At 37.8% G+C, this 23,708-nt stretch overlaps 2 protein-coding genes across 4 annotated transcripts; both read left to right on the forward strand.

Moving 5' to 3' along the window:
* The first annotated feature begins 387 nt into the window (after window positions 1-387).
* On the forward strand, window positions 388-12,792 carry LOC122330408 (NLR family CARD domain-containing protein 3-like). The gene is given in 10 exon segments (XM_043227365.1): window positions 388-453; window positions 975-1,094; window positions 6,749-8,052; window positions 8,055-8,312; window positions 8,315-8,524; window positions 8,527-8,569; window positions 9,345-9,518; window positions 10,608-10,781; window positions 11,222-11,268; window positions 11,346-12,792. Coding segments are annotated over 10 exon segments (2,922 nt in total). The 5' UTR covers window positions 388-403; the 3' UTR covers window positions 11,888-12,792.
* Window positions 12,793-14,786: 1,994 nt separating this feature from the next.
* On the forward strand, window positions 14,787-22,047 carry LOC122330410 (NLR family CARD domain-containing protein 3-like). 3 transcript variants are annotated; one of them, XM_043227373.1, is made up of 7 exons: window positions 14,787-14,821; window positions 16,180-16,296; window positions 16,453-18,282; window positions 19,024-19,197; window positions 20,312-20,485; window positions 20,986-21,032; window positions 21,115-22,047. In XM_043227373.1, exons 3-7 carry the CDS (start codon window positions 16,556-16,558, stop codon window positions 21,654-21,656), a joined length of 2,664 nt encoding a protein of 887 aa, XP_043083308.1. In that variant the 5' UTR covers window positions 14,787-14,821; window positions 16,180-16,296; window positions 16,453-16,555; the 3' UTR covers window positions 21,657-22,047. The 3 variants fall into 3 exon arrangements, with proteins under 3 accessions (XP_043083308.1, XP_043083309.1, XP_043083307.1); XM_043227374.1 differs by having other exon boundaries at window positions 16,183-16,296; XM_043227372.1 differs by lacking the exon at window positions 14,787-14,821 and having other exon boundaries at window positions 15,791-16,296.
* Window positions 22,048-23,708: the final 1,661 nt, after the last annotated feature.

The raw sequence follows: 23,708 nt of genomic DNA on the forward strand, positions 1-23,708 counted from the left end.
CTTGATGTGCCATGACATGCTCTTAAAAATGAATGCAGTTTTTACATGAGTCTTACATGCTCTTCTTTTATATCACAAACACTGCGTTATTGCTAAACCTACTGCTTCCAAATTTCTAGAATTGTACTGTATATTAAACATTAAAAACTGAATTACCAGTGAGGAATGATTTTGTAATGTAATAAAACCTGAACAAAACAGCCAAAGATATTTGATATGAACCATCACAAGATTTTCATTGCTCTTATAATGTTAAAATTAATGTCATGACCACTTTAAATGTTTATATGTATCTTGAGTGTTATAAAATATTGTTTATGCATTTTATAATCGTTTTTTATATTTTTTTTTATAATTAAATAATATTTTCCACTTTAATAAGATAAAGAGAAGTGCTTCCAAAATGAGCTCGCATGATAAAATGAAGAGAAAAGACACCACCATTGATTTCAGGTATGACATCAATACGATTGCTGAAATATGACTGAATAAAAGTTGTAATATAAACATACACAACTGGAAGCGGTGCAACCAAGAGAAAAACTATGAAACAAAGAGAATAATTTGTTGGACATCATTTAATGCATATTCATGAAAAATAAAGTAAAACTAAGTCAGGATTCTGATCATGTTTAGGTCAGCAGAGAAGTCTTTGCTGGACGCAAATCTGCCACACATAATATTTTTTCCACTCAGTTATGTCATAAGCAAGATCTTTTCTTATTAAAACATATTATGTCATGCGTTCCATTATAATAGATGTATGCTGCATTATGGGAGCAAGTGATTGGTCACATAATGCATATTAAATCGCTAGTCTGTCAATATACTGTGATCTAATAGCTGTACTCAGAGCCATGGCTCCGATACTGCCAGAAAACTGAATGGGGTAAACTAAATTAATAGCCAATTTTCAATGTTGTCTGTTTAAGCATACAATACATACTTGTTTGTCTTTTGTTTGTCACTACCAGCAGGTTGAAGAGACTGAGATCAGATGCTGCTGGATCCTGCAGCAGTGTGTCTATGAAAAGTACAAGATCAATGCCTTCGCACCCTACGTTCAGTGATGGAACAGTGACCTCTGCCCCACAGTTAGTATAAGTATAGTATATGTAGTTGCTGATTTATAGGAATGGGCAATGTTTCAAATATATTTTAAAAACAATATTTTTTAATAACATTTTGCATTTTGCATTTTGCATCAGACTTTTAAAGCTGCAGTGCCATGTAGTTGGATTCTTTTGTTGTTGTTTTTCATGTACCATGTGCTCTGTGTGCCCTACTTCCTGTCCTCTGTTAATTGTCTCTATTGAGAGTTATATTCTTGTCGAGTACTCCTTTCCTGAACCACACAGTGACAGAAGAACGGTCTTCAAACAGTTTATATAGCGGCGTGTTTCCCTGTTTTTTTTATGTTCTCCCCAATGAATGACCTTAATTTCCTCAACCTCCTGCTGGAGCAGGGGGAATGCTCTCTCGAGGGCTACACAGAGGAGTTTGTCGCCCTTGCCAGTGACTCGCGTTACCCGGGCAGCTTCCTGTGCTCGATCCACTTTCACAGACTCAACACCTCCACACAAGCAAAGCTGTCTGAGAATGGGCCTTGAGAGAGCGTTGCTGCTTACATCGAGTTGGTGCTGGTGTCGTGCAGTTCGCCAGTGACTGTTCAGCCTGTGGACAGCGACACCAACCCCACTCCAGATCCAGAGACCATAGACTTGGCACATCCCATGCATCCTGAATCCCCTCCAGCCGTTCTGAGTCCCTGCCTCCTGTGCCACCCACTGGTTATTGCGCAGTCAGCACATTTTCTAGAGTCTGCCCCACAAGCGCGCCCTCCAGTGATTGCGCTGTCAGCATGCTCTCCAGTGACCAGACATCAAGATTTCCCACCCTTCCACTCTATTCTGCCTCCGTTGATGTCTTCCTGCAGTCCCTGTACTCACCCTCAGCTCACCATCTGGTGCTGGGGTTTGCCAACGGTTCGGCCAGTCACCATCGCCATCATTGGAAGAGGATCCCTCACCTCGTCATCTAGCCTCCAAGTCCTGGACTTCACCTCAGCCCATAGACCCCTCGGCTCCACTGTGGCCCATCAGTCCTCCAGCTCTGCCAGGCTCCATCTTCCTCTGGATTCCTCACCTCCGGCTTCACGTCATCCCTCCATCCCTCCGGCTCTGTCAAGCTCCTCCATCCCTCAGGTTCCACCTTTGGCCTCTGTCGCTCTGGTTCCACTGTGTCCTTCTAGTTCCCTGTCTCCTCATCGGTCGCTGGTGCCAACAGTGTCGCCTAGGCCCTCCTGCTCCTTGGTGTCACCCTGGCTCTTCGGCTCTCCGTCTCCTCCACCACCTGCTCCACTGCCGTCGATCAGCCGCACAAAGTTGACGGCCATTCCTCCTCCATTGCTCCTCCCTCCGTCAGCTACACCGTGGGCCGTCATTTCTGTGCTCTGGATCCTACAGATCTCCTCCTACTTCGGACTCCTCCCTGTCTCCTCTCTCCATCTGTTCCATGGACTCTGTTTGCCAACCCCCTCCTGGGGGGCCGTTCTCCACCAGAACCTTCTCCCAAGATCCCATTCTCGGTGCTTCTCTCTCTCCTGACAAAATGGTGTCTTCATGCTTTTTGTATTGTAACTCACAGTGTTTTTGTTGTATCATTGCATACAGTCGCACGTTTTTACTGGATGTCGCCAGAACCAAAATTTTAGAGTTAAACTCTGCATTAACTGAAGAGCTGTGGGACAATGGTCTGCTCCAGAGGCCTACTGCATCACTGACCCCCACTACTGCACCTCGCTACAGTGGAGATACTACAAGCGGTTCGAGAGAAAGCAAAAGAGGGGTATATGCGAAGGTATGCAGCTAACCCACACAAGCCAGCTATCCCCACCATCTTATTGGTGAACATTCGCTCTTTGGAAAATAAACTGAACTATATCAGATTACTATGATAAACACAGAGGACTGTAAGAGACTGTTGTGTTTTTGTGTTTATGGAAACATGCTTCAACAACAGCATACCGAATTTAACAACACGTGGAGCTGTTGTGGTCTGCAAACACTGCTCATCTCTGGTGGACTTCATGATTATTAAGTGCCAGCCATTCTATCTACTGAGGGAATATATGGCCATACCGTTGCTCTATATATCTCTCCCAGTTCCAACAACAACTACAGGAGAGTGACACTAAATGATCTGTACCAGGACATCAGTAAGCAACAGACAGCCCACCCAGATTTTTTTTAATCTTGGCTGGGGATTTTAATCATGCTGACTTAAAGAGTGTGTTCCCAAAAATCTACCAACATATTGACTTTCCAACAAGGGGAAACAACACATCAACCCTCCCCCACATCGGTGCCTCAAACCACATGACCATCTTGCTAATGCCTGCATACAGACCGGTCGTCAAATTTACCAAACCAGTTCACAGACAGATTCAAGTGTGGCTATAAGGGTCATCAGAAGCCCTTTAAGACTGTTTTAGCACCATTAACTGGAGTATGTTCAAGCAGGCTGCCGCATACAATGACGTCACAGACCAGAATACACAGAGACTGTTACATCCTACATCATCAGGTGCATCGAGTCATAAAGTCCATCACTGTCTGACCCAACCAGAAGCCATGGTTGACAGGAGAGGTCTGCAGACTCCTAAAGGCCCAGAACGCTGTCTTTAGAGCTGGAGATCAGGAGGGCCTTAAGACCGCTAGGACCACCCTGTCCAAGACAGTACTCCAGGAGATTATCGTTTCAGTGACTGCAGAGACACTCAAAGCCTGTGGCAGGGATTCAGTCACAGACTTCTAGCCCCCACCGCAGACCTGCAACAGCTCCGTCCCACTGCTGAACAAGCTGATTACCTTCTTTGCTCGCTTTGAGGAGGCAAACAGCACCACAGCACAGAAGACTCCACCTCCCCTGGACGACCAGGTGATGATGGTATCCTGCAAAAAGAGCAAGAAGAACCTTCAGCAGGGTCAACGCATGCAAAGCTCCGGGTCCTGACAAAATTCCTGGGCGTGTTCTGAAAGAACACAAACATTTTCAACACCTCGCTTAGTCAGGCTGTTGTCCCCACATACCTCAACGCTAACATCATCATTACAGTGCCGAAAAAGTAATCTCCATCCTGTTTCAGTGACTACCATCCAGTTGCAATTGAACAGCTAGTCATGCACCATATCAAGTCATCCCCCCATCTCTGGACCCCTTTCTATTTGCATATTGGTCCAACCGCTCAACTGATGATTCCATTGCCACTGCCCTCCACTCAGCACTCACACATCTGAATAAAAAAGACTCATGTGTCAGAATGCTATTCATAGACTTCAGTTCAGCATTTACTACAATCATCCCTCAACAGCTCATCTACAGAGTGGTTCAGCTGGATCTTAACACTTCGCTGTGAAACTACAGTACAGGTCATCATAATTCAATCTGCTGCCATCAAGGAGGAGACTGCAGGGAGGAGTCTCCAGACTAGGACTAGTAGACTGAAGGACAGATTAATACATCAGGCTTCATAAGACCAATAAAAACATTTTTAGTAAATTGTTGACCTTCTGGAAAGTATGTTCATTTACTGTACATGTACTCAATACTTGGTAGGGGCTCCTTTTGTTTTAATTACTGCTAGCATGGAGGTGATCAGTTTGTGGCACTGCTGAGGTGGTATTGATTTCTTTGACAGTGACTTTCAGCTCATCTGCATTTTTTGGTCTCTTGTTCCTCTTTTTCCTCTTGACAATTCAGGTCTGGTGAGTTTGCTGGCCAGTCAAGCACACCAACACCATGATCATTTAACCAAGTTTTGATGTGTTTGGCAGTGTGGGCAGGTGCCAAATACTGTTGGAAAATAAAGTCAGAATCTTCAAAAACTCAGGCAGTTCAGCCTTGACTGGGTGCACTGACCAAGTCCAACTCAACACAGAAAAAAGATTCTCTACACAGGGTAGAGCTTGCTCTTTTCCAGTTTACCTGAGGCTCCAACTGGCTAAGGTACTGGAGCACCAGGTCCCTGTGATCGCACAATTGTTCTTGAAACTGGGCCATGATGAGCCAGTCGTCCAAATAGTTGAGGATCCTGATGCCCACTGAACTGAATCATATAGCCAAGTTGTATCGTACAGACAGACCTTATATATGGATGCTTAAATAGGTGTTGTATTTCTATAGGTAGATGGGGTCAGCTGAAAGTCAGCTGATGCAAGCTTGACTAACGTGAATGCTATGCTAGATTTTTTTTTTGAGCTGAACTCACACCCTGAATTTTTATATGTACACAAAAGGCCTATTTCTCTCAAATATTGTTCAATGTTGTCTTAGGCTGGCCACAATAAAGGGCCACTTACACAGCACAATGCCACAGATGTTTCAAGTTTTGAGGGAGAGTCCACTTGGCATGCTGGCTGCAGGAATGTCCAGCAAAGCTGTTGCTTGTGAACTTAATGTCATTTCTCTACCTAAGCCACCTCAAAATCACAGATTATGTGTAACAACATCAGCCCAGGACTTCCACATCCAGCTTCTTCACCTCCAAGATCTTTGCATGACCAAAGGATTTCTGAAACTGTCACATGGAACTGCATCTGCATGCTCGTCATCCTCATTGGGGTCTTGGGATTGTGTGAGTAAGCGGAATGCTGATGCCCATGGTGATGGTGTGGTTATGGTATGGACAGGCGTATGTTATGGACAACAAACTCAGGTGTATTTTATTGATGGAATTTTGAATGCACAGAGATAACATTGGTTCCTGAAGGCCATTGTTGTGGCAGTCATCCCATCATAATGCACCGCCCCATGTTGCAAGGATCTGTACACAATTCCTGGAACTGAAAACATCCCATTTCTTACATGGCCAGCAGACATGTCACCAATTGAGCATATATGACATAGTGTTTCAATTCCTGTGAATATCCAGCATCTTCACACAGCCATTGAAGAGGATGGACTAGAAGGTGATTCTTAGCATGTATGTGCATTAAAATGTAGTTTCTGTGCTTTGGTGAATGTAAGGGAGGATAAATGTCTCATATGGAATTTCAGTCTGGTCCTGAGGGGGGATGACTCTATGAAGAGTTTACAATATTGATTACTATTATGAGTTTACATGTGATGAACATGATGTGCTGTGTCTTTTACCATTAATCTTGGTTACTCAAATTGACATTATCCTTCCTTAGTTGGCAGTCTGTTGGATCTCCTGGCCCATAATTTTACAACATTCTGTTGTCCTGGGCCTCTGTAGTAGAATTTCAGCTTCTCATGTTTCAATGTTCCAATCAAATTTTAAAGTGTCTGATTCACTCTGAGATCCAACAATAATCTGCAGGTTTTGTTGTTAATCACTGCTGGTAGCTCAGTTTACTGTAAGAAACTGCAATTACAGGTTTTTAAACATAAATTGCAACAAAGAGGCAAAACTTATGGACTGCAGCTATAAATACAACAGTTGTTTCCAACTACAGTCCTGGAGGTCCCCCAACACTGCGTGTCTCCTTAGTATATTTAAAAAAGAACAAATAAAATAGTATTCTGTATTTAAAGTATGTGTATTTGAAATACTACTCATTCCTGCTGATGTATTGCAATTTCATTTTAATTTTCATTTTCATTTAAAATTGAAACCGAAATGAAAACTAAATGTTCTCCAAAATTTGCAACAATCCACGGCAATATTTTGCTTAAACAGTCATTGAAATCACTGTTATTGCCATTTTCAATGTTTAAATTTTAGCATTATGAAGATAGATGATACAACTACATGCCACAATCAGACCCATTTCAGACAAGAAAGACATGAAGCAGTCCTGCAGAGAGTCAAAGACCAACACAAAACCAGCATGAAGACAATGTATGAACACATATTTGAGGGAAACAAACTACAAAGAAACCAAACCCTCTTGAACAGGATTTACACACAGCTCTACATCATAGAAGGAGAGAGAGAAGGGGTGAATGAAGAACATGAGGTTTTACAGATGGAGAAAACACCCAAAACACAGCACAATGTAATCAACTGTAATGAAATCTTTAAGCCTTTATCTACACCAGGATGTGAAGATAGAAACAAAATCAAGACAGTTCTTACTAAAGGCATCGCAGGAATTGGAAAAACCGTCTCTGTTCAGAAGTTCATTCTAAACTGGGCTGAGGGAGAAGCCAATCAGGATGTAGATTTCATGTTTGTGTTTTCATTTCGAGAGCTGAACTTGATTCAACATCATCAGTACAGTCTTCATAAACTTCTGCTGGACTTTCATCCTGAGCTTCAAGATCTGAGTTCAAAGATTTATGAGGATTGTAAAGTGATATTCATCCTAGATGGTCTAGATGAAAGCAGAATGACACTGATGTTTTCAGATGATGAGAAGGTTTGTGATGTGAATGAATTTTCCTCAGTGGGTGTGTTGATGTCAAACCTCATAAAAGGAGATCTGCTTCCCTGTGCTCTCATCTGGATCACCTCCAGACCAGCAGCAGCTAGTCAGATCCCATTCAAAAATATTAATCGTGTAACAGAGATTCAGGGTTTCAATGACCCTCAAAAAGAGGAATATTTCAGGAAAAAAATCAGTGACCAGCATCAAGCCAGCAGAATCATCTCACACATCAAAAGAGCAAGAAGCCTCCACATCATGTGCCACATCCCTGTTTTTTGCTGGATCTCATGCACTGTGCTTCAGAAGTTCCTGAAAGAAGATCTCAGTGCAAAAATCCCTCAAACTCTGACTGAAATGTACATCCACTTTCTGCTGATTCAGATTAAGAGATGTTATGATGAGAGAGATCCAGACAAACCTTTGAATTCCAAAATAGCAGTGATTGTGAAACTTGCTGAAGTGGCATTTAATGAGCTGATGAAGGGCAATGTGATGATCTATGAGGAGGACCTGATTGAAAGTGGCGTAAATGTCGCTGATGCCTCACTGTTTTCTGAAATTTGCACTGAGATCTTTAAGGAAGAATTTGTGATTCATCAGAGGAAAGTCTACTGCTTCATTCATCTGAGCATTCAAGAGTTTCTTGCTGCTTTCTATGTTTTTACTGCTATTTAAGAAGCACATCAAATGCTCTTAAAGCTTTTAATTCTATGCTGAATTTGCATAAAGGTGCAGTAGATAAAGCCTTAGAAAGTAAAAATGGACACCTGGATCTGTTCCTGCGGTTCCTGCTGGGCATCTCACTGGAGTCCAATCAGAGACTCTTAAAGGATCTACTGACACAAACAGAGAACAGCTCAGAGACCATAAGAAAAACAGCCCAGTACATTAAAGAGAAAGTCAAAGATGGACATGAACTCCCACTGAACGATCCATCAATCTTTTCCTCTGTCTGCTGGAAGTAAAAGATCAGACTCTGTCCAAAGAGATTCAGGATTTTGTGAAATCAGAAAAAGACTCAGAGAAGAAACTCTGCCCTGCTCACTGCTCAACAATTGCCTACATGCTTCAGATGTCAGAGGAGGTGCTGGATGAGCTGGACCTGCAGAAATACAACACATCAGATGAAGGTAGAAAAGACTCATACCAGCTGTGACCAACTGCAGAAAAGCTCTGTGAGTGTTTTTTTTTTTACATTGTTATTTACATTTTTACAGCATTAATGTTAAAGTAATTATAATAAAAATACATGAAAATACATAGGCAATTAAATTTTATTTTCCATTTTTCCCTAAACTGTGCATAACGATGATTCGCAATTATGTTATAACAGGATGATTTGATAGACCATTTTTCTTTCTGCAAAATGTGTTTAAATGGAAATAAATAGGATTTCTCATTGAATATATCTATGAACTAAATATAATTTACATATTAATGTGTTTTGGGGGCGACCTGCAGTAAAAAAAGAAGTGTAATAATGGCAGTAATAATTGACCAGATTTTCATAATAATATATCATATTTAATAGATTATTAACATACAATTTCTTTCCCCATTCATTTGTTATGACTCGCAAAATGCATAATAAACATGCTCCTTGGTGTCTTCATATAAGGACATTCAATGTCCTGTTTCGTAATAAAAAGTCATATTATAATTTGAAACCACAACAATTTCTTAAGATGTGGATTTATGACACGCAATTCAAAAATTAGACAGATAGAATACAAAATACGTACTTTTTACGTCAATCCCTGTTCTAGTTGTGTTGCGGTAGGGAAAACCTTAGCGCAAATGTTTTATTTATGATTAAATCTATCTGCATTCAATTGACGATAAAACATGAACACGTAAAGATAGAATAAATAGATATAAGTATATATTATCGCAATGCTAATTGTTGAATGAGTTTAAAATTGTATTAATTTGTATTCTGTTCTGTTTCAGTCTTGCTGGCTGTAATCTTACTGCTCAGCAATGTGACATTGTGTCATTAGCTGTACAGTCCTCAGAATCTGCCCTCAGAGAGCTGGACCTGAGTAACAATGACTTGCTGGATTCAGGAGTAAGGCTTCTCTCCGATGGACTGAAGAGCCAAAACTGTCAGCTGGAGATACTGAGGTCTTTTAGAACATTCATTCATTCTTTATTTATGAAGCACAAAAAAACAACTCAGGGTTGACCAAAGTCCTGTATAAATTAAGATAATTCCTATAAAAATACACATGACAAACACCAATAATGGGTTAATACATCATACTAAGTAAATGTGTTTTAAGCTTCGATTTGAAAGAGGAAAGCGATGAGAGCATTTCAATTGACACTGGAAGGCTATTCCAAAGTTTAGGACCTGCCTGATGCTTTAACCTCGATCTACAGACAGAGAGTGTTCCAAGGCCAGTGACCCAGAAGGAATGTGATAATGTAACATATCTGAAAGACACTATGGTGTCAAGCCATGTAAAGCTTTAAAAAACAAAGACTAAATTCATAGTTTAACTGGTATCCAATGATATCCATTTGAAGTCGTCCAATCAATGATTGATTAGCTCCATAACAGAATGAATTGCAAAAATCGAGGCGTGATGTAATAAATGCAGTTAATTCAATGTTTTTTGAGAAGAAAAAAGGTTTGACTGTTGTAAGATGCCATAAATGATAAAAAAACAGGTTTTGACAACAGCATGAATTTGTTAATCAAAGATATTTTAGATATTTTTCACACAGAGTAAAATGAGAACTTAAAACACAGAGGTCCAGTTTACCAAAATCATAGGGATCACTTTGACCAAACTATAAAACTTTGGTTTTACTCTCATTTAGGGCTAAAAAAATTGTGTGAAAGGCAAATTTTCACTTAATGAAAACAAGCTAACAAAACCCCTATGGAGCTTGAGTCATTCAGTCATTCAAGTGAGATATAGTTGGGTGTCATATAGGTGGAATGATACTCTATATTTGGACAAAATGGAACCCAATGGCAGCAAATACAGAGTGTAAACAATGTTAGCAAGTTCAGCTCTCAGAATTGAGTTTTTAATGTGCTGTGTCAAGTTAAAAAATATTATTTTTAAAGAGCCTGTTTCAAGAAGTTGCATTACACTGCTTGGCTTGCACTCCCTTTAGAGAGAATGACCTGTCAACAGTGATTTCTCAGGCATTTGAGAGTCGAGAGCTTGACATACGATGGAGTCTGTTGTGTGTTTGTAGTTTGTCAGGTTGTATGGTGACAGAAGAAGGCTGTCGTTATCTGTCTTCAGCTCTGAGTTCAAACCCCTCACACCTGAGAGAGCTGGACCTGAGCTACAATCACCCAGGAGAATCAGGAGTCAAGCTGCTCTCTGACAAACTGAAGGATCCAAACTACTCACTGGAGATTCTCAAGTATGTGGCATACATGTTTAAAAAAATTATCTTAATCTTAACAAAAACATTGCTTAGAAATTCTTTCTTTTGTGGTACTTCTCAAGTGTGTTTGCTAGTTTCAGTCCGAAGCAGTTTAAAAAGGAGGTGTGAACACCCTCAAGTTTAGTAATAACACATACATATATAAATACATATATTTTTTTGTAGATGTAGACATTTAAAATGTTATAAATACTTTTTTCTCACTTCCGTAGACCCCATATGTGGGGTGAACTGACCCCAATATGTCCTGAAGGCACAACAAAACTGATTTCAAAAAATATTTATTGAGAAAATACTATACAAATGGATTAATTCTTATTAATGCATTCTATAAGAATAATATTTAAAATTCCTTTAATTCTTTATGTCTGTATATGTGTGTGTGTGTGTGTGTGTGTGTGTGTGTGTCATTGTAGTTTGGACTATGGAGAGTCTTTCAGGATCCAACCAGGACTACAAAAATGTAGGCACTCTGGAGTCACTTTTGCACATTTAATGAAATCAAAATTTTTTTTAATTATTTTTCCCCTTTGGGTTTAGATTTCTGTGATCTCACACTGGATCCAAACACAGCGAGCACTCAACTCATTTTGTCTGAGAATGGAGAGATGAAATATGTAGAAGAAGAGCAGCCATATCCTGATCATCCAGAGAGATTTAAAGATATTCCTCAGGTTCTCTGTCGAGAGAGTCTGACTGGACGCCATTACTGGGAGGTTGAGCGGACTGGCTGGGCTCGTGTAGCAGTGGCCTATAAAACAATCAGCAGGAAAGAAGGGATGATCTGTAAGTTTGGATACAATAACAAGTCCTGGTGTCTCTTCTGCACTGTTGATGGATTTGTTGTCTGGCACAACAATCTAAATAAAAACATTCCTGCCCCTTCACCCTCCTCTAACAGAGTAGGAGTGTATCTGGACTGGCCGGCCGGCACTCTGTCCTTCTACAGCATCTCTGACACACACACACTCACACACTTACACACATTCAACACTACATTCACTGAACCCCTCTATGCTGGGTTTAAGGTTTTTGATTCCTCGCTGTCACTCTGTAAGATCACACAACAGACAAACAACTGACTTCTGATTCCATCTTAATCATGGTCCTATGTCTGTTTATGAAAAGATTTGATGTATGAAGTATATAATGTATGAATTTTAATAACTACACACTATGAATCATTAGTTAAGCATTAGTTAATACTCAATTCATCCTTTATTAACCATTGTACCAAAATTATTATACTTTATTAAGCGGCTTACAAGTGCATCTATAAATGCCTTGTTCTTGAGCATATATATAATGTTTAATAGTTGTATTTTCATGCTTTATTAATGATCAGTTTATTGTTTCTAAATTATTACATTATGTAAAAACAATTATTTAGGAGTTTTCAGTGTTTAAGATCATTTAGAAAGTAAATGATTAACAAATTATTTCAATGCACATTATAATATCGTATTATTTAGACTTACGATAATAGTTTCTCAGTGTGTTAATAAATGCTTTATTAACACATGTTCGTCCTCTAATTCATGATTAAGTCAAGTACCTATAAAACATTTAATAGTTGCCAGCCATCTATTTTTGTGAGCTCATATATAGTGAGGAATATTTTTACCTTGTAACACATTTATAAAGGAGAGGCAAAGTTAAACTAACACAACACAAGAACAGAACTATATATATATTTAGCAAAAAAGGTGCAAAAATGAAACCGTACAACTATACACTTGATAAGTGAAAAGACAAACCTCTGCACCCTGAATCATGTGTGTAAATTAGGAGACTTCTAACATGAGCAAAGTTCTGTTCTTCTGGTATGGGTGGTGCTCCAGATAAGGTTTTATCATCCTACCCCAGGTGGTACATGACTCTCAGGTTAGAATCGGTCCCAACAAAAGGTCCTGTAAAAGTTTTAATTATGCCAGAATTGATTATTGTTTTGTTTTGATTTGGGTATTTAAAGAAGACTGGCGAATCATTCAGGAAGCATCTATAGACAGAATGCTGACTCTTTGATATCATTTTGATGTTTGCTGATCAGTTGTGTAAGAAAAATGTATTACAATGTATTCTCAATTTGAATTGGTTAAAAATGGTATTTTATTGATTTAAGAATTGTTTAATTATGCCTGGCAAAATAAATGTTCATTTTGATTTATTTCAAACTCTCTGAAATTATTCTTTTGAGTAGATTAATGTGCAGTCCACGATATTGTGGCAGGACAGAGCGTAACCGACGCATGGCGAGCGTGAGGGCTATCCATTATGAATGTTTTGGATGCTCTGTCGCCATCATTAACACGGTGTTTGGGTATTTTGCGGTTAATTAGTTAGATGTCCTCTTTGTTCAGAACATGCGGTGGGTAGTTCACTTAAGGCATCATAACCTTCACCCCTTCACCTTCTGAGTAACGGTGGAACTGTCCAGCCGTGTCGAGGGTTCAGTGAAACGGTCGCCTGAATTCCCAAACACTGGGTCCGTAATGGAAAGACTAAAATGATGGGTTCTACATTCTTACACGACAGGTAACTGTAATCAGTCTGTAAGTGAAAAACACAGTTTAAGAAAGAAAGAAATTCATTATTATTGGAGTAAGACCAAATTATATATGGAGTCAGATCTTTGCATGTTGTGTGCTGTGTTGACTTTAAGTTAAAAGACATTCTCTAATTTAATGATATTATCGCATGATGATGTTATGAAGCAGTAATTTTGTTTGGTATAATAACAGTGAAATTGCGTGAGCCGGATCGTATTGAACTGAGCACACAACTAAGATTATTCAATAAACTGTACTGATTATTACCATCACTTAATCTTCTGCTTTCTAAAATCCCCCTCTTGTTTTCTTAGAACTGAATCTTAGACAAAAGCGAATAAACTGGTTCTCGTGGTGTACTATTCCTGCAGTGTGTTCACTGTAAATCTACAGTGTTTAATGTAAATCTGTAGTTATAGTACATTTTAGTAAATAGCAACTTGACCCTTTTTTAGCCACAGAGTGCAGTCTAAGACGAACCAGATCTAACTAAGCTATTTTCACTCTGTTATTAAACCCGGTTCGAGGCAGCATCTACCTGATACTAAATATGGCAGAGAACCTAATATTATGTGAATAATATGTGTACACTATACAAGGCCGACTGTATCTGACTGGACGTTTATAGTAGGTCAGGACTGAATTGTTTTGGATAGTCTCCATCTAGAGGTGAATGTACAGCATTACGCAGACACATTGCATTCAGAAGCACTTAATTTTAAGTGTGCTTGAAAGTGAAAACTAACTTAAGGTCCACATGAGATTGCGATGATGCTCTGCACCACTAGAGGGATTTTTTCACCTCAACCAGGTGACTAAATGAAAGTAAAACAAATTTAAAACAAGTTTAAATCTGTGCCTGGACCTTCAAGTGGCAGCACAGTGTGGTAAGTTCAGAACTTGTTCTTTATCTAAACATGTATATATACTGCATAATTATCATGCAATGACAATAATAATAAACCAGTGATTGTTGCCAAGAAGTGCTCTTGTGCTCATTTACATTCTTTTCATTTACAAAAAGTAATACTGAGTTCTGCACTTATATTGTATCACAGATACTACACTAATACTAAACCTACTGCTTTTCTACTGCAGGTACGTTTTTGTAATTGTACTGTAACAAACATTTAAAGCTGAAATATTGATTTAATATTATATATATATATATATATATATATATATATATATATATATATATATATATATATATATATATATATATATATATACATATTTTCTGTAGAGACCTTTGAGTTTACCAGGAGTTCTGGGCTTCTTATTTATCTTTTACATTGCATTTTGTATTTATGTTTAATGGAGCAATACAGAAGGTCTTCCATCTGCTGCAAGACTATCCTAATCTAATGTCCGCATGTTTTGTTTTTTTATTGACATATATATCAAGTGCTTCCAAAATGAGTTTCAAGAGAAAAGGGAGAACGAAGTAACCGCTATTGACTCCAGGTATGATTTTAATACTTTTGAAGCTTTTATGTAAAATATCTCTGTAGCTTAGCATGTGTTTTTACAATTCCAAGATCAAGGGTTTGACTTCGATAGGCTTTTTCACACAGCACTAACTCTTTAAGGTATATTCGTTGGGTTTTGTTGGATCATTGTGATCATGTGTTTTCCTGTTTTCTATAAAATTTCATCGAGTATCTTTTAATAATAAAATATAACAATACAAAGGTTAGTTAAACCAAAAAACTCTCATGTCATTGCAAACCTGTAAAACCTTTGTTCATCTTGAGAACACAAATGAAGATGATTTTAATGGAATGAAATGGAGCTTCCTGATCCTACGCAGACAGCAATGATCCTTAGGCTCAGAAACATTGCAAGGACATTGATAAAATAGTCTATGTCTAGTTTATAGCTCAGGGCTCAGCAATAATTTTACACAGCTACAATAATATTTTAAGTCTGTGGAGGGTCAGAGAGCTCTCCAAAAATATTTTAATCTGTGTTATGAAGGTTGTTGTGGATGAATCTTATGGATAGAGGCAAAAAGGAGACCAGAAGTGCGAGGTGAGATGTGCAGAAAACATCAAAACATCCATGGGTCAGAAAAATAGCACCCCGTTAGACTTTGCTTGAACTGTAATATGCACTTGGAACTTGACAAAGAGTCCAAAGACATGAAAGGTCATTTATATTCATTTGACAGAAATTTACTGTTTACACAAAAGCAGTAGTGCTACTGTAAATAAAGCCAGATTTCTCGAATGTGCTGCAGATATTTTAATAAGCCTAAATTATCATACAGTATGCACATTTTTCAGAATATATAACATAACATGTACAGAGTTTTACACTAGACATAATTAACATAACCCAACACATATTACACACAACCCTTCCCAGCCTCATAATAAATGTATGTTTTATGTGCATGTGTGAGAAAAGAGGAAACATGCCCATATATTCTGTGAATGGTCGTGGAGAAGCTCTGTGACCAAGATGAACGAAGGTCTTACAGGTTTCAACGACATGAAGGTCATTAATGGCATCATTTTTAATTTTTAAGACATGTGGAGTGGGTGGATTATTGTAGGGTGGTTGTGTTCACACATTGCCAACGCAGATTTATGTCTAAACACCATGAAAAAAGTGAATTTTGCATAATAGGTGCACTTTAAATAAAAGAAGAAAAATCGTTAACAGATGATGCTTGTCTGTTTATCAAGTAGTACAAATGTGTATGTTAATATGCAATAAAACTGTGTGTGTGTGTGTGTGTGTGTGTGTGTGTGTGTGTGTGTGTGTGTGTGTGTGTGTGTGTTTATATATATGCTTTACATATTTGTTTGTATTTTCAGCAGTATCAGCAGGAAGAAGAGATCAGAATCTGCAGGAGCCAGCTCTGTGTCTAATAATAGTATAAACTCTATAGATAGACCTCTTTCATTCAGTGAAACAGTGCCCTCTCCCACACAGTTAGTAAATATTTAGTTGCTGGTTTACTGCAATTTTATGTCAATTTCGATTAAAATATTCTACAAAATATGCAAATATACAATTCACACTAATGTGTTTTTAAAACAGCTGTTGTAATTTGCCATTTTGACTATTCTTTCTTTCAATTTTAACAGTAAAGAGATAGATAATCCAACTGTAATCCACGATAAAACCCACATCAGGCAGATAAGACCTGAAGAAGTCCTGCAGAGAGTCAAAGACCAACACAAAACCAGCATGAAGAACAAGTATGAACACTTATTTGAGGGAAACAAACTACAAGGAAATGAAACCCTCTTGAACCGGATCTTCACAGACCTCTACATCATAGAAGGAGAGAGAGAAGGGATGAATGAAGAACATGAGGTTTTACAGATGGAGAAAACACCCAGAAAACAACACTCACAACACAATCCAATCAACTGTAATGACATCTTTAAATCATTACCTGAATCAAGATGTGAAGAGAAAGACAAAATCAAGACTGTTCTTACTAAAGGAATTGCAGGAATTGGAAAAACCGTCTCTGTGCAGAAGTTCATTCTAGACTGGGCCGAGGGAAAAGCCAATCAGGATGTAGATTTCATGTTTGTGTTTTCATTTCGAGAGCTGAACTTGATTAAAGATCGTCAGTACAGTCTTCACGGACTTCTGCTGGACTTTCATCCTGAGCTTCAAGATCTGAGCTCAAAGATTTATGAAGAATTTAAAGTGGTGTTCATCCTAGATGGTCTGGATGAAAGCAGAATGACACTGATGTTTTCAGATGATGAGAAGGTTTGTGATGTGAATGAATTTTCCTCAGTGGGTGTGTTGATGTCAAACCTCATAAAAGGAGATCTGCTTCCCTGTGCTCTCATCTGGATCACCTCCAGACCGGCAGCAGCCAGTCAGATCCCATTCAAAAATATTAATCGTGTAACAGAGATTCAGGGTTTTAATGACCCTCAAAAAGAGGAATATTTCAGGAAAAGAATCAGTGACCAGCATCAAGCCAGCAGAATCATCTCACACATCAAAAGAGCAAGAAGGCTCCACATCATGTGCCACATCCCTGTCTTTTGCTGGATCTCATCAACTGTGCTTCAAAACCTACTGACAGATGATCTTAATGCAGAAATCCTTCAAACTGTGACTGAAATATACATTTACTTTTTGCTGACTCAGATTATGAGAACTTATGAAGAAATAGATCCAGAGAAACGTCTACAGTCCATCAGAGACGTAATTGTGAAACTTGCTGAAGTGGCATTTAATGAGCTGATGAAGGACAATGTGATGATCTATGAGGAGGACCTGATTGAAAGTGGCGTAAATGTCACTGATGCCTCACTGTTTTCTGAAATTTGCACTGAGATCTTTAAGGAAGAATTTGTGATTCATCAGAGGAAAGTCTACTGCTTCATTCATCTGAGCATGCAAGAGTTTCTTGCTGCTTTCTATGTTTTTTACTGCTATTTAAGAAGCACATCAAATGCTCTTAAAGCTTTTAATTCTATGCTGAATTTGCATAAAGGTGCAGTAGATAAAGCCTTAGAAAGTAAAAATGGACACCTGGATCTGTTCCTGCGGTTCCTGCTGGGCATCTCACTGGAGTCCAATCAGAGACTCTTAAAGGATCTACTGACACAAACAGAGAACAGTTCAGAGACCATGAGAAGAACAGCCCAGTACATTAAAGAGAAAGTCAAAGATGGACATGAACTCCCCACTGAACGATCCATCAATCTTTTCCTCTGTCTGCTGGAAGTCAAGGATCAGACTCTGTCCAAAGAGATTCGGGAGTTTGTGAAATCAGAAAAACACTCAGAGAAGAAACTCTGCCCTGCTCACTGCTCAACAATTGCCTACATGCTTCAGATGTCAGATGAGGTGCTGGATGAGCTGGACCTGCAGAAATACAACACATCAGATGAAGGTAGAAAAAGACTCATACCAGCTGTGACCAACTGCAGAAAAGCTCTGTGAGTGTTTTTTTTTCATTGTTATTTACATTTTTTACAGCATTAATGTTAAAGTAATTATAATAAAAATACATGAAAATACATAGGCAATTAAATTTTATTTTCCATTTTTTCCTAAACTGTGCATAACGATGATTCGCAATTATGTTATAACAGGATGATTTGATAGACCATTTTTCTTTCTGCAAAATGTGTTTAAATGGAAATAAATAGGATTTCTCATTGAATATATCTATGAACTAAATATAATTTAAATATTAATGTGTTTTGGGGGCGACCTGCAGTAAAAAAAAGAAGTGTAATAATGGCAGTAATAATTGACCAGATTTTCATAATAATATATCATATTTAATAGATTATTAACATACAATTTCTTTCCCCATTCATTTGTTATGACTCGCAAAATGCATAATAAACATGCTCCTTGGTGTCTTCATATGAGGACATTCAATGTCCTGTTTCGTAATAAAAAGTCATATTATAATATGAAACCACAACAATTTCTTAAAATGTGGATTTATGACACGCAATTCAAAAATTAGACAGATATAATACAAAATACTTACGGTAGGGAAAACCTTAGCGCAAATGTTTTATTTATGATTAAATCTATCTGCATACAATTGATGATAAAACATGAACACGTAAAGATAGAATAAATAGATATAAGTATATATTATTGCAATGCTAATTGTAGAATGAATTTAAAATTGTATTAATTTGTATTCTGTTCTGTTTCAGTCTTGCTGGCTGTAATCTTACTGCTCAGCAATGTGACATTGTGTCATTAGCTGTACAGTCCTCAGAATCTGCCCTCAGAGAGCTGGACCTGAGTAACAATGACCTGCAGGATTCAGGAGTAAGGCTTCTCTCCGATGGACTGAAGAGCCAAAACTGTCAGCTGGAGATACTGAGGTCTTTTAGAACATTCATTCATTCTTTATTTATAAAGGACAAAAAAACAACTCAGGGTTGACCAAAGTCCTGTATAAATTAAGATAATTCATATAAAAATACACATGACAAACACTCAAGAAAATAACCAAAAGACACTAAAATAATGGGTTAATACATCATACTAAGTAAATGTGTTTTAAGCTTCGATTTGAAAGAGGAAAGCGATGAGAGCATTCAAATTGACACTGGAAGGCTATTCCAAAGTTTAGGACCTGCCTGATGCTTTAACCTCGATCTACAGACAGAGAGTGTTCCAAGGCCAGTGACCCAGAAGGAATTTGATAATGTAACATATCTGAAAGACACTATGGTGTCAAGCCATGTAAAGCTTTAAAAAACAAAGACTAAATTCATAGTTTAACTGGTATCCAATGATATCCATTTGAAGTCGTCCAATCAATGATTGATTAGCTCCATAACAGAATGAATTGCAAAAATCGAGGCGTGATGTAATAAATGCAGTTAATTCAATGTTTTTTGAGAAGAAAAAAGGTTTGACTGTTGTAAGATGCCATAAATGATAAAAAAACAGGTTTTGACAACAGCATGAATTTGTTAATCAAAGATATTTTAGATATTTTTCACACAGAGTAAAATGAGAACTTAAAACACAGAGGTCCAGTTTACCAAAATATCATAGGGATCACTTTGACCAAACTATAAAACTTTGGTTTTACTCTCATTTAAGGCTAAGAAATTGTGTGAAAGGCAAATTTTCACTTAATGAAAACAAGCTAACAGAACCCCTATGGAGCTTGAGTCATTCAGTCATTCAAGTGAGATATAGTTGGGTGTCATATAGGTGGAATGATACTCTATATTTGGAAAAAATGGAACCCAATGGCAGCAAATACAGAGTGTAAACAATGTTAGCAAGTTCAGCTCTCAGAATTGAGTTTTTAATGTGCTGTGTCAAGTTAAAAATGTTTATTTTTAAAGAGCCTGTTTCAAGAAGTTGCATTACACTGCTTGGCTTGCACACTCCTTTAGAGAGAATGACCTGTCAACAGTGATTTCTCAGGCATTTGAGTCGAAAGCTTGACATACGATGAAGTCTGTTGTGTGTTTGTAGTTTGTCAGGTTGTATGGTGACAGAAGAAGGCTGTCGTTATCTGTCTTCAGCTCTGAGTTCAAACCCCTCACACCTGAGAGAGCTGGACCTGAGCTACAATCACCCAGGAGAATCAGGAGTCAAGCTGCTCTCTGACAAACTGAAGGATCCAAACTACTCACTGGAGATTCTCAAGTATGTGGCATACATGTTAAAAAAATTATCTTAATCTTAACAAAAACATTGCTTAGAAATTCTCTTTCTTTTGTGGTACTTCTCATCTCTTCTTGTACTATTTAAGTCCACATGTTAACTCAAAAAATTTGACCATATTCTTTACTGAAGTTCTTGCTATATAATTGCTAATAGTAATATTAACACATACATACATATATAAATACATATATTTTTTGTAGATATAGACATTTAAAATGTTAGAAATACTTTTTTCTCACTTCCGTAGACCCCATATGTGGGGTGAACTGACCCTAATATGTCCTGAAGGCACATTAAGATGTACAGTGTGAAAACTGATTTAAAAAAATATTTATTGGGAAAATACTATACCAATGGATTAATTCTTATTAATGCATTCTATAAAAATAATATTTCCAGCTTCCTTTAATTCTTTATGTCTGTATATATGTGTGTGTGTGTGTGTGTGTGTGTGTGTGTGTGTGTGTGTGTCATTGTAGTTTGGACTATGGAGAAGCTTTCAGGATCCAACCAGGACTACAAAAATGTAGGCACTCTCTCTAGAGTCACTTTTGCACATTTAATGAAATCAAATTTTTTTTACAATTATTTTTCCCCTTTGTGTTCAGATTTCTGTGATCTCACACTGGATCCAAACACAGCGAACACTCAGCTCATTTTGTCTGAGCACGGAGAGGTGAAATATGTGGAAGAGCACCAGCCATATCCTGATCATCCAGAGAGATTTAAAGATATTCCTCAGGTTCTCTGTCGAGAGAGTCTGACTGGACGCCATTACTGGGAGGTTGAGCGGACTGGCTGGGCTCGTGTAGCAGTGGCCTATAAAACAATCAGCAGGAAAGAAGGGATGATCTATAAGTTTGGATACAATAACAAGTCCTGGTGTCTCTTCTGCACTGTTGATGGATTTGTTGTCTGGCACAACAATGAGAGCCACAACATTTCTGTCCGTTCACCCTCCTCTAACAGAGTAGGAGTGTATCTGGACTGGCCGGCCGGCACTCTGTCCTTCTACAGCATCTCTGACACACACACACTCACACACTTACACACATTCAACACTACATTCACTGAACCCCTCTATGCTGGGTTTAAGGTTTTTGATTCCTCGCTGTCACTCTGTAAGATCACACAACAGACAAACAACTGACTTCTGATTCCATCCTAATCATGGTCCTATGTCTGTTTATGAAAAGATTTGATGTATGAAGTATATAATGTATGAATTTTATAATAACTACACACTATGAATCATTAGTTAAGCATTAGTTTATACTCAATTCATCCTTTATTAACCATTGTACCAAAATTATTATACTTTATTAAGCAGCTTACAAGTGCATCTATAAATGCCTTGTTCTTGAGCATATATATAATGTTTAATAGTTGTATTTTCATGCTTTATTAATGATCAGTTTATTGTTTCTAAATTATTACATTATGTAAAAACACTTATTTAGGAGTTTTCAGTGTTTAAGATCATTTAGAAAGTAAATGATTAACAAATTATTTCAATGCACATTATAATATCGTATTATTTAGACGCATACGATAATAGTTTCTCAGTGTGTTAATAAATGCTTTATTAACACATGTTCGTCCTCTAATTCATGATTAAGTCAAGTACCTATAAAACATTTAATAGTTGCCAGCCATCTATTTTTGTGAGCTCATATATAGTGAGGAATATTTATACCTTGTAACACATTTATAAAGGAGAGGCAAAGTTAAACTAACACAACACAAGAACAGTACTATATATATATATATTTAGCAAAAAGGTGCAAAAATGAAACAGTACAACTATACACTTGATAAATGAAAAGACAAACCTCTGCACCCTGAATCATGTGTGTAAATTAGGAGACTTCTAACATGAGCAAAGTTCTGTTCTTCTGGTATGGGTGGTGCTCCAGATAAGGTTTTATCATCCTACCCCAGGTGGTACATGACTCACAGGTTAGAATCGGTCCCAACAAAAGGTCCTGTAAAAGTTTTAATTATGCCAGAATTGATTATTGTTTTGTTTTGATTTGGGTATTTAAAGAAGACTGGCGAATCATTCAGGAAGCATCTATAGACAGAATGCTGACTCTTTGATATCATTTTGATGTTTGCTGATCAGTTGTGTAAGAAAAATGTATTACAATGTATTCTCAATTTGAATTGGTTAAAAATGGTATTTTATTGATTTAAGAATTGTTTAATTATGCCTGGCAAAATAAATGTTCATTTTGATTTATTCCAAACTCTCTGAAATTATTCTTTTGAGTAGATTAATGTGCAGTCCACGATATTGTGGCAGGACAGAGCGTAACCGACGCATGGCGTAGCGAGGGCTATCCATTATGAATGTTTTGGATGCTCTGTCGCCATCATTAACACGGTGTTTGGGTATTTTGCGGTTAATTAGTTAGATGTCCTCTTTGTTCAGAACATGCCGGTGGGTAGTTCACTTAAGGCATCATAACCTTCACCCCTTCACCTTCTGAGTAACGGTGGAACTGTCCAGCCGTGTCGAGGGTTCAGTGAAACGGTCGCCTGAATTCCCAAACACTGGGTCCGTAATGGAAAGACTAAAATGATGGGTTCTACATTCTTACACGACAGGTAACTGTAATCAGTCTGTAAGTGAAAAACACAGTTTAAGAAAGAAAGAAATTCATTATTATTGGAGTAAGACCAAATTATATATGGAGTCAGATCTTTGCATGTTGTGTGCTGTGTTGACTTTAAGTTAAAAGACATTCTCTAATTTAATGATATTATCGCATGATGATGTTATGAAGCAGTAATTTTTGTTTCGGTATAATAACAGTGAAATTGCGTGAGCCGGATCGTATTGAACTGAGCACACAACTAAGATTATTCAATAAACTGTACTGATTATTACCATCACTTAATCTTCTGCTTTCTAAAATCCCCCTCTTGTTTTCTTAGAACTGAATCTTAGACAAAAGCGAATAAACTGGTTCTCGTGGTGTACTATTCCTGCAGTGTGTTCACTGTAAATCTACAGTGTTTAATGTAAATCTGTAGTTATAGTACATTTTAGTAAATAGCAACTTGACCCTTTTTTAGCCACAGAGTGCAGTCTAAGACGAACCAGATCTAACTAAGCTATTTTCACTCTGTTATTAAACCCGGTTCGAGGCAGCATCTACCTGATACTAAATATGGCAGAGAACCTAATATTATGTGA

Source organism: Puntigrus tetrazona, chromosome 25 (assembly GCF_018831695.1).
Source record: "Puntigrus tetrazona isolate hp1 chromosome 25, ASM1883169v1, whole genome shotgun sequence".
NCBI classification, from domain to species: Eukaryota; Metazoa; Chordata; class Actinopteri; order Cypriniformes; family Cyprinidae; genus Puntigrus; species Puntigrus tetrazona.